At 43.1% G+C, this 16492-nt stretch overlaps 1 protein-coding gene across 3 annotated transcripts in view; it reads right to left on the bottom strand.

The window, feature by feature from the left end:
• The window catches only part of ccser2b (coiled-coil serine-rich protein 2b), a 76205-nt gene that overhangs the window by 52525 nt on the left and 7188 nt on the right, over positions 1 to 16492 (bottom strand). For all 3 annotated transcript variants that reach the window (XM_063003207.1, XM_063003208.1, XM_063003209.1), the window contains exon 2: positions 797 to 2096. In XM_063003207.1, the coding sequence (XP_062859277.1) occupies positions 797 to 2054 (1258 nt within the window). In that variant the 5' untranslated portion in view covers positions 2055 to 2096. The remainder of the gene's footprint in view (positions 1 to 796; positions 2097 to 16492) is intronic.

Below are 16492 nucleotides of genomic sequence, written 5' to 3'. Positions count from 1 at the left end.
ACTGTTTGCAGGCTTTCTTGTGCGTCAGCTTCCTTCTGGGATGACGACCATGCAGACCGAGTTGATGCAGTGTGCGGCGTATGGTCTGAGCACTGACAGGCTGACCTCCCACATCTTCAACCTCTGCAGCAATGCTGGCAGCACTCATGTGTCTATTTTTTATAGCCAACCTCTGGATATGACGCCGAACACGTGGACTCAACTTCTTTGGTCGACCCTGGCGAAGCCTGTTCCGAGTGGAACCTGTCCTGGAAAACCGATGTATGACCTTGGCCACCATGCTGTAGCTCAGTTTCAGGGTGTTAGCAATCTTCTTATAGCCCAGGCCATCTTTGTGGAGAGCAACAATTCTATTTCTCACATCCTCAGAGAGTTCTTTGCCATGAGGTGCCATGTTGAATATCCAGTGGCCAGTATGAGAGAATTGTACCCAAAACACCAAATTTAACAGCCCTGCTCCCCATTTACACCTGGGACCTTGACACATGACACCAGGGAGGGACAACGACACATTTGGGCACAATTTGGACATGTTCACTGTGGCGTGTACTCACTTATGTTGCCAGCTATTTAGACATTAATGGCTGTGTGTTGAGTTATTTTCAGAAGACAGTAAATCTACACTGCTATACAAGCTGTACACTGACTACTCTAAGTTATATCCAAGTTTCATGTCTATAGTGTTGTCCCATGAAAAGATATAATCAAATATTTGCAGAAATGTGAGGGATGTACTCACTTTTGTGATACACTGTAGATGTATACATTACAAATCAAGGCACTCATTCATTCATACCTGTGAGGCCTATCTTCCTCCAGTCCACAGTTTCGGCAGCGAAGCAGTGCAGACTAGACACTGATGCCCTCTCTTGGTGCTCGGAGTACCCTAACTGGCCATTCTCACCCCCATGGACCCCCATCAGTAGAATTCCTCCAGTTCCCAAGTCATCAAAGTCATCAATGTACTCCTCGCTGACATCATTACGCTCCAGAGATGATGTAGAAGACAAAGACATGTCCTCCAGAACTTCTAGAGATGGACCTCGGTTGCTATCCGCCTCTTTAGGGTCATCGGGAGTGGTACTGAAACTTTCGGGGTTGCTAGACGTTCCATAAATGGGCGGGACACTCTCTGGAGCATCTGCTTCCTTCTTGGTTGCTTCCAGCTTCTCCTGGGCTTTAGCTGGACGTGCTGCGTATGGCTGCTTGACCAGCGATGGTCGACTTAGCTTGTAGCCGAGCACTGATGGCTTGGGAACAGCACAGCTGGGCAGGAGGGATTTCTTCAGGGCTGCGGGTGGTAACGTTGACGTACTTGGTGCTATTGTAGGCTTTGTTACACCAAAAGGACCGCCTCGGTCGCCACCCGACACGATGGAGGGTTGAGTCACAGGAGACCGGGCTACCGGAGACTCTGCCAAAGGTCTGGGCAGCTCTTTAGCCAATTCTGCCGCCCGGTTGAAGGAAAAGGATCGCGTCAGTGGTGGATCGGTAAGAGTCGATGGTTTCTTTAGATAGGTGAAGCTTTGGGAGCGCACGACGGTCTCTACAGGGAGGGACCTCAGGCTGTCGCTGGAGGACGATCCCCTGACAGGGGCGACTCCATTCGCACCTCTCTGGCTGGCGGAGGGGTGTTTAGTGGCAGCGGTGCGTTGGTTTGCCTTTGTAGATTGACTGACAGTCCTTGGAAATGTACTCGACGCAGTAGGGATGGACCGCTGGGCTTTGCCCCCGGTCGCGGCCGAGGGTTTCTTAATTTGCCTCACTGTTCCTGGAGGGCGGAGCTGCTGCTGAGGGAATAAGGCCGTCCGAACCTCTTCTGCTAAATCTGGAGCTTTCTCATCGTTCTCTTTCTCCTTCTTCGCCTTTGCAGAGAGGGTCGGTGAGACACGTATGACACCATTTTGCTTTCCCACGGGTACTCCTTTACCCCACCCGGAGGACACGGCCGGGGCCGAGGCGTTAGTGAAGGGGCCGGGAGCAGACGAAGCACGAGAGCCAAATTTCGGTAGTCTGGAGACCATAGTAGGCTGCTTGAGAGACGAGTCTTCCATTAGCCGACTCCCCCACCATGGGGGCTGGGCAGAGGGTTGGAGCTGAAGAAGGAAAGAGACATGCAGGTTAGATTAGAGGTCATGGCAAGGTCATTAGACCAAAACGTTAGGCTCTTTGGGTCTGTTCAAAAACCAATGAGCTGCCTTGCTGCCTACTGCCTACCTGATCAGCTGCCTCGGTGGAGAGGATTCTAATAACACATCGACTTTTAAGGCAGGTTATTTAGACGCTCTACTTTTTGTCACAGCAGTTTTAGCTTACTAAGCTAACACAGTTAGCCTCAGGCCATTCAAACCAATGGGCTGAGGTGGCACAACTTGCTAGCAGGCCAGTTAACGTCTCCCTCCGTGTACCGAAAACGGTTAAACTGTCCCTGACGAGCCCGAATTTACAAATAAACGACACTTGTGCACCTTTATACACATAAAAAATCAACATTCGTCTGTCATATCGGTCATCTTTTGTGAGAAAAGTTGTGCCGCACTGAATGCTGGGATTGCCTACACCTGTGAGGTAGCATTAGACGCTCCCTCGTTATTCAGTCAGATCATCGCTCAGAATTAAGTCGCCTCAGGCCACTCAGGTGGCGCAGCGGTAAAACACGCTAGCACACCAGAGCTGGGATCTCGAATACATTGTATCGAATCTCAGCTCTGCCATCCGGCTGGGCTGGGCGGCTACATGAGCAACGTTTGGCTGTTGTTCATCCAGGGAGGGAGCCGGATAGGGACTCCTCAGAACTCTGCACAGAGTAGAGGAATAATGCTGATCAGGGTGTGGCTCTCCGCTGATCCGCATGTGAACTCGGCTGGTGCAGGTGAAAAAATGCAGTCGGCTACTGTTCACTATTGGACGGGACGTGTGTCAGTTCGCTCTCCTCAATCAGGGGCGGGGCTCAGCACCAGTAAAGAGGAAGCATAACGCAATTGGGTGAAAATTGGACCCGCTAAAAATCGCGCCTCAGTAGGAGCATTTTAAGGAATTTTAAAGATTTTAGACATGCCCTCTTCTCCAGAGTGTAGGAAGAAGTAAAATGCGTCTATATACAGAGAGCACCAGGTTTTCGGACAGACCCTATATGTGCCGAACAGGACTGGTGAAAGTTCTTGACCGCATAACAAGCTGTGTGTAGGAGTGATAGATATTGGATACAGCAGGTCTGAAGGACGTCACACGTTGGTGAGGACATGTCCCACTCCAGATCAGCTGGTAGGATGCTGGAGGACAGGATCAGTTTACAAACAGCCACTTTAGCAGCACCCTGAACCTCCAGCACGCCATAAAGATCGGTTTTTAGAAACAGGTGTCATGTGATCTGTCTGGAGAGGGTCAAACGAGATATAAATGGAAGCTGAAGCCGCCTGCCGCCAAAGTCCTCGACGTATCGTCTGAACCACACATACACCGTATGACCAAAAGTATGTGGACACCCCTCTTCATTAATAAGTTCAACTGTTTTAGCCAAACTTGCTGCTAATAGATGTTTAGAATCAACGCTATAAAACATCTTATATAAGCTAGTACGCGAAATGAGTACGTGAGAGCGGTTAGTATGTCCGAATACATAGTATCAATAAAGAGGTACACGAGAAGTACCCGGATGACCTACTTATTGGGCAGCCATGTTTGAGTATGCAAGCGATGCACACTTGCGGTCTGCTAATGTATCCCATAATGCAACTGGAGCTGCGTAGGCGTTCAAAGCGGAGAGTCCTCTGTTCTTTAGAGGTGTTAGGACTTCCCCAAACTGATGTCACAGAGTTAAAATGTGGTTTGGATTGGAACATGCTGTTTTTCCCTCAGACATCATTAATACAACAGTTGTTTTGTCTGTATTGTTGTTCAACTGGATACAGATTCCCTAATCCTCGTGTTATTGTGCCATCATCCCCTTCCCCCCGTGCAGCCACACCCTTAGCTCTGTGATGATTTGAATAAGGTGTGCCGTAGGCCAGGTGTACTCCGTCTGGTGTTTGCTGTTGGAGTGAACTCATCGCCACTCCTTTGGTTACCAAATCACACAAAACAGAGCAGGTACAAACTGAAGAGGATCAACACAATGACTTTATACAGCTGAGAAAATAAAAGAAGCATCAGATCCGGCGTCTGATAACAGGAACACCAGGACTCACCCTCGATAACACAATGTTCGATTAGTCAGCTAGAAAACACTAACACCACCAGACCAGCATCATCACTGTAACCATAACACAGTCAGTACTGGTCTGATAACATGGAAGTTTTTGGTTGGATTTCTAAGTAGTGTATAATAAATGTCATGTAAAATTTGGTGGTTGTAGCATCATGTTGGCAGTCTGATCTACTGGTATTACAACAGCCGTCCACATTAAGCTTGATCATAAAGACCCATTTATGCTCCAAATACAACTCTCTAAAACAGTCTATAAAGTAAAAGGCATGAAAGATTTTTCTGTGTTTATTCCAGGTCTTTCAGTACAAGTTCGACACCAAAAAAATAAGTCCTGTCCAAATAAAAGAAATCAAATTTCAATAGAACAAGTCCTGTCCCAACTGAAGTCGTCCTGTTCCAGTAGAAGTGCTGTACAAATAGTAGAAGTCCTGTATGAATAGAAGACGTCCTGTGCCAATAGAAGTCCTGTCCCAATAAAAAAAGTCATGCCCAGTACCTATAGAAGATGTCCTGTCCCTACAGAAGAAGTCATGTAACTATAGAAGATGTCCTGTCCCTACAGAAGAAGTCATGTAACTATAGAAGATGTCCTGTCCCTACAGAAGAAGTCATGTAACTATAGAAGATGTCCTGTCCCTACAGAAGAAGTCATGTAACTATAGAAGATGTCCTGTCCCTACAGATGTCCTGTCCCTACAGAAGATGTCCTGTCCCTACAGAAGAAGTCATGTAACTATAGAAGATGTCCTGTACCTACAGAAGAAGTCATGTAACTATAGAAGATGTCCTGTACCTACAGAAGAATTCATGTAACTATAGAAGATGTCCTGTCCCTACAGAAGATGTCCTGTCCCTACAGAAGATGTCCTGTCCCTACAGAAGAATTCATGTAACTATAGAAGATGTCCTGTCCCTACAGAAGATGTCCTGTCCCTACAGAAGAATTCATGTAACTATAGAAGATGTCCTGTCCCTACAGAAGATGTCCTGTCCCTACAGAAGAAGTCATGTAACTATAGAAGATGTCCTGTACCTACAGAAGATGTCCTGTCCCTACAGAAGAAGTCATGTAACTATAGAAGATGTCCTGTCCCTACAGAAGATGTCCTGTCCCTACAGAAGATGTCCTGTCCCTACAGAAGAAGTCATGTAACTATAGAAGATGTCCTGTACCTACAGAAGAATTCATGTAACTATAGAAGATGTCCTGTACCTACAGAAGAATTCATGTAACTATAGAAGATGTCCTGTACCTACAGAAGAATTCATGTAACTATAGAAGATGTCCTGTCCCTACAGAAGATGTCCTGTCCCTACAGAAGATGTCCTGTCCCTACAGAAGAAGTCATGTAACTATAGAAGATGTCCTGTACCTACAGAAGAATTCATGTAACTATAGAAGATGTCCTGTCCCTACAGAAGATGTCCTGTCCCTACAGAAGATGTCCTGTCCCTACAGAAGAAGTCATGTAACTATAGAAGATGTCCTGTACCTACAGAAGAATTCATGTAACTATAGAAGATGTCCTGTCCCTACAGAAGATGTCCTGTCCCTACAGAAAAAGTCATGTAACTATAGAAGATGTCCTGTACCTACAGAAGATGTCCTGTCCCTACAGAAGAAGTCATGTAACTATAGAAGATGTCCTGTCCCTACAGAAGAAGTCATGTACCTATAGAAGTCCTGTCCCAATAAAACAAGTCCAGTCCCAATGGAAGAAATCCTGTCCTAATAGAAGTCCTGTCCCAATTGAAAAAGTAATGTACCTATAGAAGAAGTCCTGTCCCAATAGAAAATGTCACATACCAATTCAAGAAGTCCAGTCACAATAGAAGTCCATGTCCCAAAAAAAGAAGTCTTGTCCCAAATAGAAGAAGTTGTGTCTCAAATAAAAGAAGTTGTGTCTCAATAGAATATTTCCTACCCCAACAGAACAAGTCCTGTCCCAGTATAAATCTTGTACCAACAGAAGAAGTCCTGTCCCAATAGAAGTCCTGTACCAATCAAATGAGTCATGTCCCAATAACAGTGCTGACCCAACAGAAGTCCTGTACCAATTTAAGAAGTTCTGTCCCAATAAAAAAGTCATGTCCCGATAAAACAAGTCCAATCCCAAGAGAATAAGTCCAGTTCCAATTAAAAAGTCCTGTCTCAATAAAAAAAGTCTTGTGCCAACAGACGTAGTCCTGTCCCAGTAGAAGTCCTGACCCAATATAAAAAGCCCTGTCCCAACAGAAGTAGCCCTGCCCCAATAGATGTACTGTCCCAATATAAAAAGGTCTGTACCTATAGAAGAAGTCCAGTCTTATTCCAACATAAATCCCGTCTCAATAACAGAAGTCCTGTCCCAGTTGATGTCCTTTTCCAATAAAAGAAGTCATGTCCCAACAAAAGAAGTCCTGTTCCAATAAAAATGTCATGCCCAGTACTACTAGAAAAAGTCCAGTCCCCATAGAAGAAGTCCTGTCCCAATAAAAGTCTTGTCTGAATTAAAAGAAGTCATGTCTCAAGTGCTGACCCAGCAAAAGAAGTCCTGTCCCAGTAGAAGAAGTCCTGTACCTATAGAAGCATTACTGAGAAATGTTTGGACGTTCTTACGTAAGGCTGATGGAGAGCTGCAGCTTTAGTAAACACATGAGTTATTATTTAATGGACTGATAGTCTCGGCCCCGCCCAGGCTCTGCTGCAGACGAGAGCTAAATCCTACATGAGCAGAATCAAAAGCAGAAGAAATAAGCGCTGAGATGAGCAGCCATGATGGATCAGTTTGGTTGGTGATGGAGTGGATAGAAGTGGCGATATACAATACGATACGATATAATGTAAATTTAAAGTACAATGGCAGACCACTGCTCGTATTTTAGCTTATATCGTTTATAAGTTCTCTTAAAAACACAAAACATTGTAGTTCTGATCAATTCTGACTAATTACAGTGTTTATATTTTGTATTATTACAGGCTGTATTTGTATTCATATTGACAACATTTATATCAAACAAACCAGCAGAATCTCACATTTATGCTCCATTTTACTTCAAATAAATGAGCATCAAAAAAATCCCGAAAAAGTACAACATTTACATTTTCAGCATTTAGCAGACGCTTTTATCCAAAGCGACTAACAATTATGACTGAACACGATTTTGAGCAGTTGAGGGTTAAGGGCTTTGCTCAGAGACCCAACAGTGGCAACTTGGTGGTGGTGGCGGGGCTTGAACCGGCAACCTTCTGATTACTAGTCCAGTACCTTAACCACTGAGCTACCACTTCCCAATATTTGATAAAGCTTTGCTATCATTGCAAAATGAAAGTGCACGTTAAACAACAGCACCACGACCCAGATCAACCACACAGCAGCATAAAATCATAACCGCTGCTTACCTGAGCTTCTGTTCCCGAAATTGCAAATCAAATTTATATCTGTGTGTTGTTCCATTAGGGATAAAATCACCTTGTATTTCTTCTTGAAGGCCACCTGATATGTTTCCAGAATATTTCTAGAATATATTAATACATTTTCAACTGTGTTTATCCTCCAATAATGTAAAAAGCTGAAACTGGTAATTCGTTCACTACACTGTCACTTATGCCTTTACAACCAATCAAGAGAGAGATTGAAATTCTGCCCAAAATCTGAATTCGGACGCTCTGATTGGTTTATACAGCTGTTTTTCAAGGCTTGAACCACGAATGAATCTGATTTATTTGTGTGAGCAAAACGAATGAATCTTTACCATAGATAAGAGCACAGCTTCCTGATTCGATTCTAATGAATAATTCGTTTGAAAAGAGTCGTTTCTGACTCTTTACTCAGTGATTCAGTTTGCATGTGTGTGCTTGTGCTCTGTTTTAAATGTTCTCAAATGGTAACCTGTGTATGCTAGACATACTCGATATATCGAAAATGGCCTTTTTTTATATACTGTATATTTTCTTTATGCATTTTCTCCCATTTTTCTCCCTTTTTTTAGCGCGTCCAATTGCCCCATTGCATCATGCTTCCTCTCCACCAATGCCGATCTCCGCTCTGCTTGACACGTGGGCAGCAGCCGTATGCATCTTATCACCTACACTTTGACGAGTTCAGTGCAGCTCAGCGTTGTGTACGGAGAGACACACCCTGAGAGCACTCTTTTCTCATCTCTGTGCAGGCGCCATCAATCAGCCAGCAGAGGTCGTAATTGCACCAGTCATGAGAGAGAAACCCCATCCGGCTTAATCCCACCCATATCTGAACAACAGGCCAATAGTTGTTCATGTGGCCGCTCAGCCTCAGCCGGCAGGCAGAGCTGAGATTCGATTCAATGTATTTCAGATCCCAGCTCTGGTTCCAGCGTGTGTTTTTACCACTGCGCCACCTGAGCGGCCGAATATGGCTATTTCAAACATCGTGTAAAAAGTAATATCTAATATATCGTTATTCGCAATATACCGCCCAGCCCTAATTGAGAAGAGTAAAAATCACATGTTATGGGACAGGAAAATCAATATAACAATACGGTACTAGACATTCAGCATGGCTGCAACCCTTCACAGATATAATACACCTTACTGCAGTGCTGATTTTGATAGAGCAGGACGCCACAGACGGGCGTGAAGCCCTCAGTACCAAAGCCTTCTTTGATGTGCTTTAGAAAAGAGCCAGTGTGAACACCAAACCCGTTCCCGTGCACCGTTTCCCTCAGCATCAGCACAACACAACGTGGTCATTGTACAGGAAGCGGGCATCGTTACGCCACGCCCCTCGACGAGCACATAAAAAACTCTTTGTTCCAGTCACAGGGCCAGCGTGCTCCATCACACCACACAGCTCAGAGGCAACACCAGCATTAGAGCTCCCATTTAACCCACAGATAATAATCAAACCCTACAGGAACGATACCGTCTCAGTAATTCTGGGAAATCCGACCAGTGACGATGCTGTCGATGCTAAATAAATGTTACACAAACATGTGGTTTGGTAAAAGCAAGTTTAAAACACGCTGTAATTATGCTGTTATGTCTGATATTTTTAACGACAGTTGGATTGTTCCCCGTCCTGTTTGTTAATAATGATAATGATCCTCTCAGCTTTAGCAAACAGTTCCTTCAGAAATAATGATTAAGGCAGTTTAACTGGTCTGATCAGATTAAAGAAACTTTCATCGGATTAACCACTAATGATCAGAATCAAACACACAACAAGTACATGAATTAATGCATTCCATAATACATACAACATATACACAGATCAGCCATAACATTATTTATGTTTCTACACTCACTGTCCATTTTATAAGCTCCACTTACCATATAGAAGCACTTTGTAGTTCTACAATTACTGACTGTAGTCCATCTGTTTCTCTGCATGCTTTGTTAGCCCCCTTTCATGCTGTTCTTCAATGGTCAGGACCCCCACAGGACCACCACAGACAGAGCAGGTATTATTTAGGTGGTGGATCATTCTCAGCTCTGCAGTGACACTGACATGGTGGTGGTGGTGTGTTAGTGTGTGTTGTGCTGGTATGAGTGGATCAGACACAGCAGCGCTGCTGGAGTTTTTAAATACTTTGTCCACTTTCTGTCCACTCTATAAGACACTCCTACCTAGTTGGTCCACCTTGTAGATGTAGTCAGAGACAATTGCTCATCTATTGCTGCTGTTTGAGTCGGTCATCTTCTAGACCTTCATCAGTGGTCACAGGATGCTGCCCACGGGGCGCTGAGGGCTGGATATTTTTGGTTGGTGGACTATTCTCAGTCCAGCAGTGACAGTGAGGTGTTTAAAAACTCCATCAGTTGAAGATGACCGACTCAAACAGCAGCAATGGATGAACGATCATCTCTGACTTTACATCAACAAGGTGGACCAACTAGGTAGGAGTGTCTAATAGAGTGGACAGTGAGTGGACACGGTATTTAAAAACTCCAGCAGTGCTGCTGTGTCTGATCCACTCATACCAGCACAACACACACTAACACACCACCACCATGTCAGTGTCACTGCAGTGCTGAGAATGATCCACCACCCAAATAATACCTGCTCTGTAGTGGTCCTGTGGGGGTCCTGACCATTGAAGAACAGGGTGAAAGCAGGTTTAAAAGGTATATAGAGAAACAGATGGACTACAGTCAGTAACTGTAGAACTACAAAGTGCTTCTATATGGTAAGTGGAGCTGATAAAATGGACAGTGAGTGTAGAAACAAGGAGGTGGTTTTAATATCATGACTGATCGGTGTATTTATCAAACTACATAAATATCAAATTCATTATTCTACAGAATTATTATGCAGCTCTGCATTTGATTTAGAAAACGATTCATTAAAATGAGTCGCTTTAAACTGGTTCCATACTGGTTAAACTGGTTTGCTATTTATTTATTTATTAGGATTTTAATGTCATGTTTACACACTATGGTTACATTCATGACAGGAACGGTAGTTACTGGTTACACAAGATCCATCAGTTCAAGTTTAATATCAAACACAGTCATGGACAATTTTGTATCTACAGGTTCACCTCACTTGTACGTCTTTGGACTGTGGAAGGAAACCGGAGAACCCGGAGGAAACCCTCACAGACACGGGGAGAACATGCAAACACCACACAGAAAGGACCCATACTGCTCTATCTGGGAATCGAACGCATGTTGTTCTTGCTATGAGGCGACAGTGCTACCCACCCAGCCACCGTGCCTCACAAACTGGTCTGTAATGGTGATAATGGAGGTGGTTGGTGGTTTGAGTTTCCAATGTTCTGCTCTGTAATGAAGTCAGTCTGTATCGTCTATGAGAAGCACAATGATTTCATTTGCAGTGCTGGTCTCATATCCCAGGCTTTGGATCACTTTTCTCAAAACCTGGCAACCCCAGATCCCTGGTGATTACAAAATCGAATCCAATTAAAATGGACAGATTTAAGATACAATGACACGTCCAAATGGCTCCCACTCTGCTGTCCACTTATCAGATTTTATTGTTAATATAAAGTCTTACACGGATTTAACACTCAGAAATCAGATTTATCATATAAAAACGTACATGATGCCCCAGTTGTAGCCTAGCGGTTAAGGTACTGGACTAGTCATCGAAAGGTCACTGGTTCAAGCCCCACCACTGCAAGACTGCCGCTGTTGGGCCCTTCAGCAAGGTCCTTAACCCTCAATTGCTCTGTATACTGTCATAGTACTTTAAGTCGCTTTGACTAAAAGCGTCTGCTAAATGCTAAAAATGTAAATAATGAAGACCCTACCTTATTCACAGCTGTGAAAATCACATCACAGACAGTGAAATGAACCTTTTTCTGTGTAATGTGCAATTTGCTATGAAATTCAAACTTTAAGATTTGTGTTTAGTGATTCACATTTTTTTTAATTGCGTAGCGTATTAAATATGAGGCGCAATGTGAGGTGGTGCTAGCAATCATAGGTTAATTAAGTTAGTGTAACAGACTTTTCTGTGGTGTAGTGCTGACAGTGTTTGATGTATGTGTTTATGTATTGAGTGCATTTCGGGGTTCTATAACCAATGTAAAAGTGTCACTTCTCCACACGCGTGATCATCTCTGTGCCGTGAAAGTATTTTGCTCCCGATAGTTTGTCTATGTACAGTTTATTTCTTACTTTACAAACTCAGCAAACTCTAAAGACGCTCGATTACATTAGAAACCAGTTAGACAAAATGTCCAAGATGTCGAGGTCTAAAGCAGCTAAGACCACGACTCGAGTAACCGAGATTGGAAAACTAACAACCAACTCTGTAGACGCAGAGGGGAATGTGTCAAAACACGAACAGTATTCAATGAGTATAATTTAATGACTACCATGCAGAGGTGGAAAGTAACGAATTACATTTACTCACGTTACTGTAATTGAGTAGTTTTTTGTGTACTTGTACTTTTTTAAGTAGATTTTACAACCAGTAATTTTACTTTTACTTAAGTATGTTTTGGATTAAGAATTGTAATACGCTACATTTTAAATAACATCCGTTACTGAGTAAAATAAACGCTAAAAAAGTGGCGCCTGGGAAACTGCTGCAGTAAATTCTGCGATGGGGAGTCGGATCATTTGGCTCGGTTCCTTTTAAAGAGCCGTTCAAAAAAATGGTAACTATAATACAGCCCCGATATTAATATCAATGATGAACAATCATCTAATTCAAACAACACTTAAATGAGAAAAAGAGATTGTTGTCAGAAGTATACAAATTGACAACAAGTATATTTTAATAACAAAAATAGTTTAAAATAATTGCAATAAATAATCTGTTGTGTAACTTGTAGCCAAACTGGGCTTACATTTCATTTCATTACATTCTGCTCGGTAATACGTGATAGAGAAAAAACTACAGGGAAGAGAGAGACATACTGTGGTTGCATTGCATTTAGTTTCAGAAAAATCCTCTCTTGTGCAGATATGTGTCTGTGTTTGTTTCTGCTAAGCGGAATGGGTGGATTACCACTGATAAGAAGTGTGCACGAAAAAAAAAATAATAATAATAAATATATATATATATATAGTGGGGCCAAAAAGTATTTAGTCAGCCACTGATTGTGCAAGTTCTCCTACTTAGAAAGATGAGAGAGGTCTGTAATTTTCATCATAGATACACTTCAACTATGAGAGACAAAATGAGAAAAAAAAATCCAGGAAATCACATTGTAGGATTTTTAAAGAATTTATTTGTAAATTATGGTGGAAAATAAGTATTTGGTCAATAACAAAAGTTCAACTCAATACTTTGTAACATAACCTTTGTTGGCAATGACAGAGGTGAAACGTTTCCTGTAAGTCTTCACCAGGTTTGCACACACTGTAGCTGCTATTTTGGCCCATTCCTCCATGCAGATCTCCTCTAGAGCAGTGATGTTTTGGGGCTGTCGCTGGGCAACACGGACTCCACAAATTTTCTATGGGGTTGAGGTCTGGAGACTGGCTAGGCCACTCCAGGACCTTGAAATGCTTTTTACGGAGCCACTCCTTCGTTGCCCGAGCGGTGTGTTTGGGATCATTGTCATGCTGGAAGACCCAGCCACGTTCCATCTTCAATGCTCTCACTGATGGAAGGAGGTTTTGGCTTAAAATCTCACGATACATGGCCCCGTTCATTCTTCCCTTAACACGGATCAGTCGTCCTGTCCCCTTTGCAGAAAAACAGCTTGCTTGTTTGTGGGTGACCAAATACTTATTTTCCACCATAATTTACAAATAAATTCTTTAAAAATCCTACAATGTGATTTCCTGGATTTTTTTTCTCATTTTGTCTCTCATAGTTGAAGTGTACCTATGATGAAAATTACAGACCTCTCTCATCTTTCTATGTAGGAGAACTTGCACAATCAGTGGCTGACTAAATACTTTTTGGCCCCACTGTATATACAGTGTATCACAAAAGTGAGTACACCCCTCACATTTCTGCAAATATTTCATTATATCTTTTCATGGGACAACACTATAGACATGAAACTTGGATATAATTTAGAGTAGTCAGTGTACAGCTTGTATAACAGTGTAGATTTACTGTCTTCTGAAAATAACTCAACACACAGCCATTAATGTCTAAATAGCTGGCAACATAAGTGAGTACACCCCACAGTGAACATGTCCAAATTGTGCCCAAATGTGTCGTTGTCCCTCCCTGGTGTCATGTGTCAAAATCCCAGGTGTAAATGGGGAGCAGGGCTGTTAAATTTGGTGTTTTGGGTACAATTCTCTCATACTGGCCACTGGATATTCAACATGGCACCTCATGGCTAAGAACTCTCTGAGGATGTGAGAAATAGAATTGTTGCTCTCCACAAAGATGGCCTGGGCTTTAAGAAGATTGCTAACACCCTGAAACTGAGCTACAGCATGGTGGCCAAGGTCATACAGCAGTTTTCCAGGACAGGTTCCACTCGGAACAGGCTTCGCCAGGGTCGACCAAAGAAGTTGAGTCCACGTGTTTGGCGTCATATCCAGAGGTTGGCTTTAAAAAATAGACACATGAGTGCTGCCAGCATTGCTGCAGAGGTTGAAGACGTGGGAGGTCAGCCTGTCAGTGCTCAGACCATACGCCGCACACTGCATCAACTTGGTCTGCATGGTCGTCATCCCAGAAGGAAGCTGACGCACAAGAAAGCCAGCAAACAGTTTGCTGAAGACAAGCAGTCCAAGAACATGGATTACTGGAATGCCCTGTGGTCTGACGAGACCAAGATAAACTTGTTTGGCTCAGATGGTGTCCAGCATGTGTGGCGGCGCCCTGGTGAGAAGTACCAAGACAACTGTATCTTGCCTACAGTCAAGCATGGTGGTGGTAGCATCATGGTCTTGGGCTGCATGAGTGTTGCTGGCCCTGGGGAGCTGCGGTTCATTGAGGGAAACATGAATTCCAACATGTACTGTGACATTCTGAAACAGAGCATGATCCCCTCCCTTCGAAAACTGGGCCTCATGGCAGTTTTCCAACAGGATAACGACCCCAAACACAACCTCCAAGATGACAACTGCCTTGCTGAGGAAGCTGAAGGTAAAGGTGATGGACTAAACCCAATTGAGCACCTGTGGCACATCCTCAAGTGGAAGGTGGAGGAGTTCAAGGTGTCTAACATCCACCAGCTCCGTGATGTCATCATGGAGGAGTGGAAGAGGATTCCAGTAGCAACCTGTGCAGCTCTGGTGAATTCCATGCCCAGGAGGGTTAAGGCAGTGCTGGATAATAATGGTGGTCACACAAAATATTGACACTTTGGGCACAATTTGGACATGTTCACTGTGGGGTGTACTCACTTATGTTGCCAGCTATTTAGACATTAATGGCTGTGTGTTGAGTTATTTTCAGAAGACAGTAAATCTACACTGCTATACAAGTTGTACACTGACTACTCTAAGTTATATCCAAGTTTCATGTCTATAGTGTTGTCCCATGAAAAGATATAATAAAATATTTGCAGAAATGTGAGGGGTGTACTCACTTTTGTGATACACTGTATATATATATTTATGAACAACCCATCACTAGTGGTTATACAGTTTGAAAAAGTTTTATGGGATGGTCTGTAGTAAAATGACACATTACACATCCCTAAATGTTTTAAATGTTGTATCAACATGTTTTTTCTATTATATTTGAATAAAAATAAACTATTGTGAGATTTATATCCACTTGTCACCCTCTCCTGTTAAAAAAAGTAACGTTTACTCTGAGTACATTTTAAATGAGTTACTTTTTACTTGAGGAGATTTTTTGACTAGTAATTTTACTCGTACTTAAGTAAAAAATCATTAAAGTAATAGTACTTTTACTTGAGTACTATATTTTAGTACTCTTTCCACCTCTGCTACCAAGAAATGTGAAATCTGCAATTTTTGAAAAACGAGGTCCGTGAAATTAAGCACAATTTCCCGTGAATTGAGTAGGACCCTACCCATAACCACCAAGAGAGACCCAGAACTACTGAGACCCAAAAATACTGCTAGAGCCCAAAACCACTGAAAGACCCCAAAACTACTGCTAAAAGCCAAAAGGCACTGAGAGCCCCAAAACTACTGATAGACCCCAAAACACTAAGAGACCCAAACTTACAACTAGAGCCCAAATCCACTGAGACGGCCCAGCTTGAATGAAGCATTAACAGGTAATAAATGAAGCGTGATTTTAATAGCGTGTGAAAACGTTATGATGCGTGCCAGCTTTGTTCCTGCGTGATGTAAGTGGAGCAGCAGCTTCTCATCATGCTCAGACCGACTCCGGCTTGCCCAGGCTACAGCGCGTACACGCCACACCCAGACAGAGAACAACCTAAATTATCTATGAACGTCAGAAACCAGAGAAGGTTACAGCAGGAATTTAAAGCACAGAAGATGCAAGCAAGTGGACCTGGTGTCTGTTCCACCGCCGATCCTATCAAGCACGCGGTTAGAATACACACTCAGAGGACTCGGTTACAATACACACTCACACTCGATTAGAATACACACTCTGAGAACTCGGAGTATCGGTTAATCCTGAAACTGATCCGATACTGAACATCCTCACAGCAACCGAGAGCGCTCAACTAAACACAGTGCAGCTCTTATAGTGGTGCGCTGTTAGATAATCGGCCTCCTGAGTCCAAGTGAAAGGTCTGTGTCATCACAAAATCGCTCTCACTGCACAGCAGAACAATCTGAGACCAATTCAGCATCTCAGACCAGTGGAGGGGATAAACTATACAGCCAAAAGTGTCTAGACACCCCTCCTAAATATTGAGTTCAGGTGTTCCAGCCACACCCTTTGCCTTCACAGAGGAGTGGAGGCAGGTATTTATTTATTTATTAGG

Source organism: Trichomycterus rosablanca, chromosome 10, assembly GCF_030014385.1.
Source record: "Trichomycterus rosablanca isolate fTriRos1 chromosome 10, fTriRos1.hap1, whole genome shotgun sequence".
Classification (NCBI taxonomy): Eukaryota; Metazoa; Chordata; class Actinopteri; order Siluriformes; family Trichomycteridae; genus Trichomycterus; species Trichomycterus rosablanca.
Note: the sequence above shows the minus strand (reverse complement) of the source record. Positions and strands in the feature narration are given on the sequence as shown.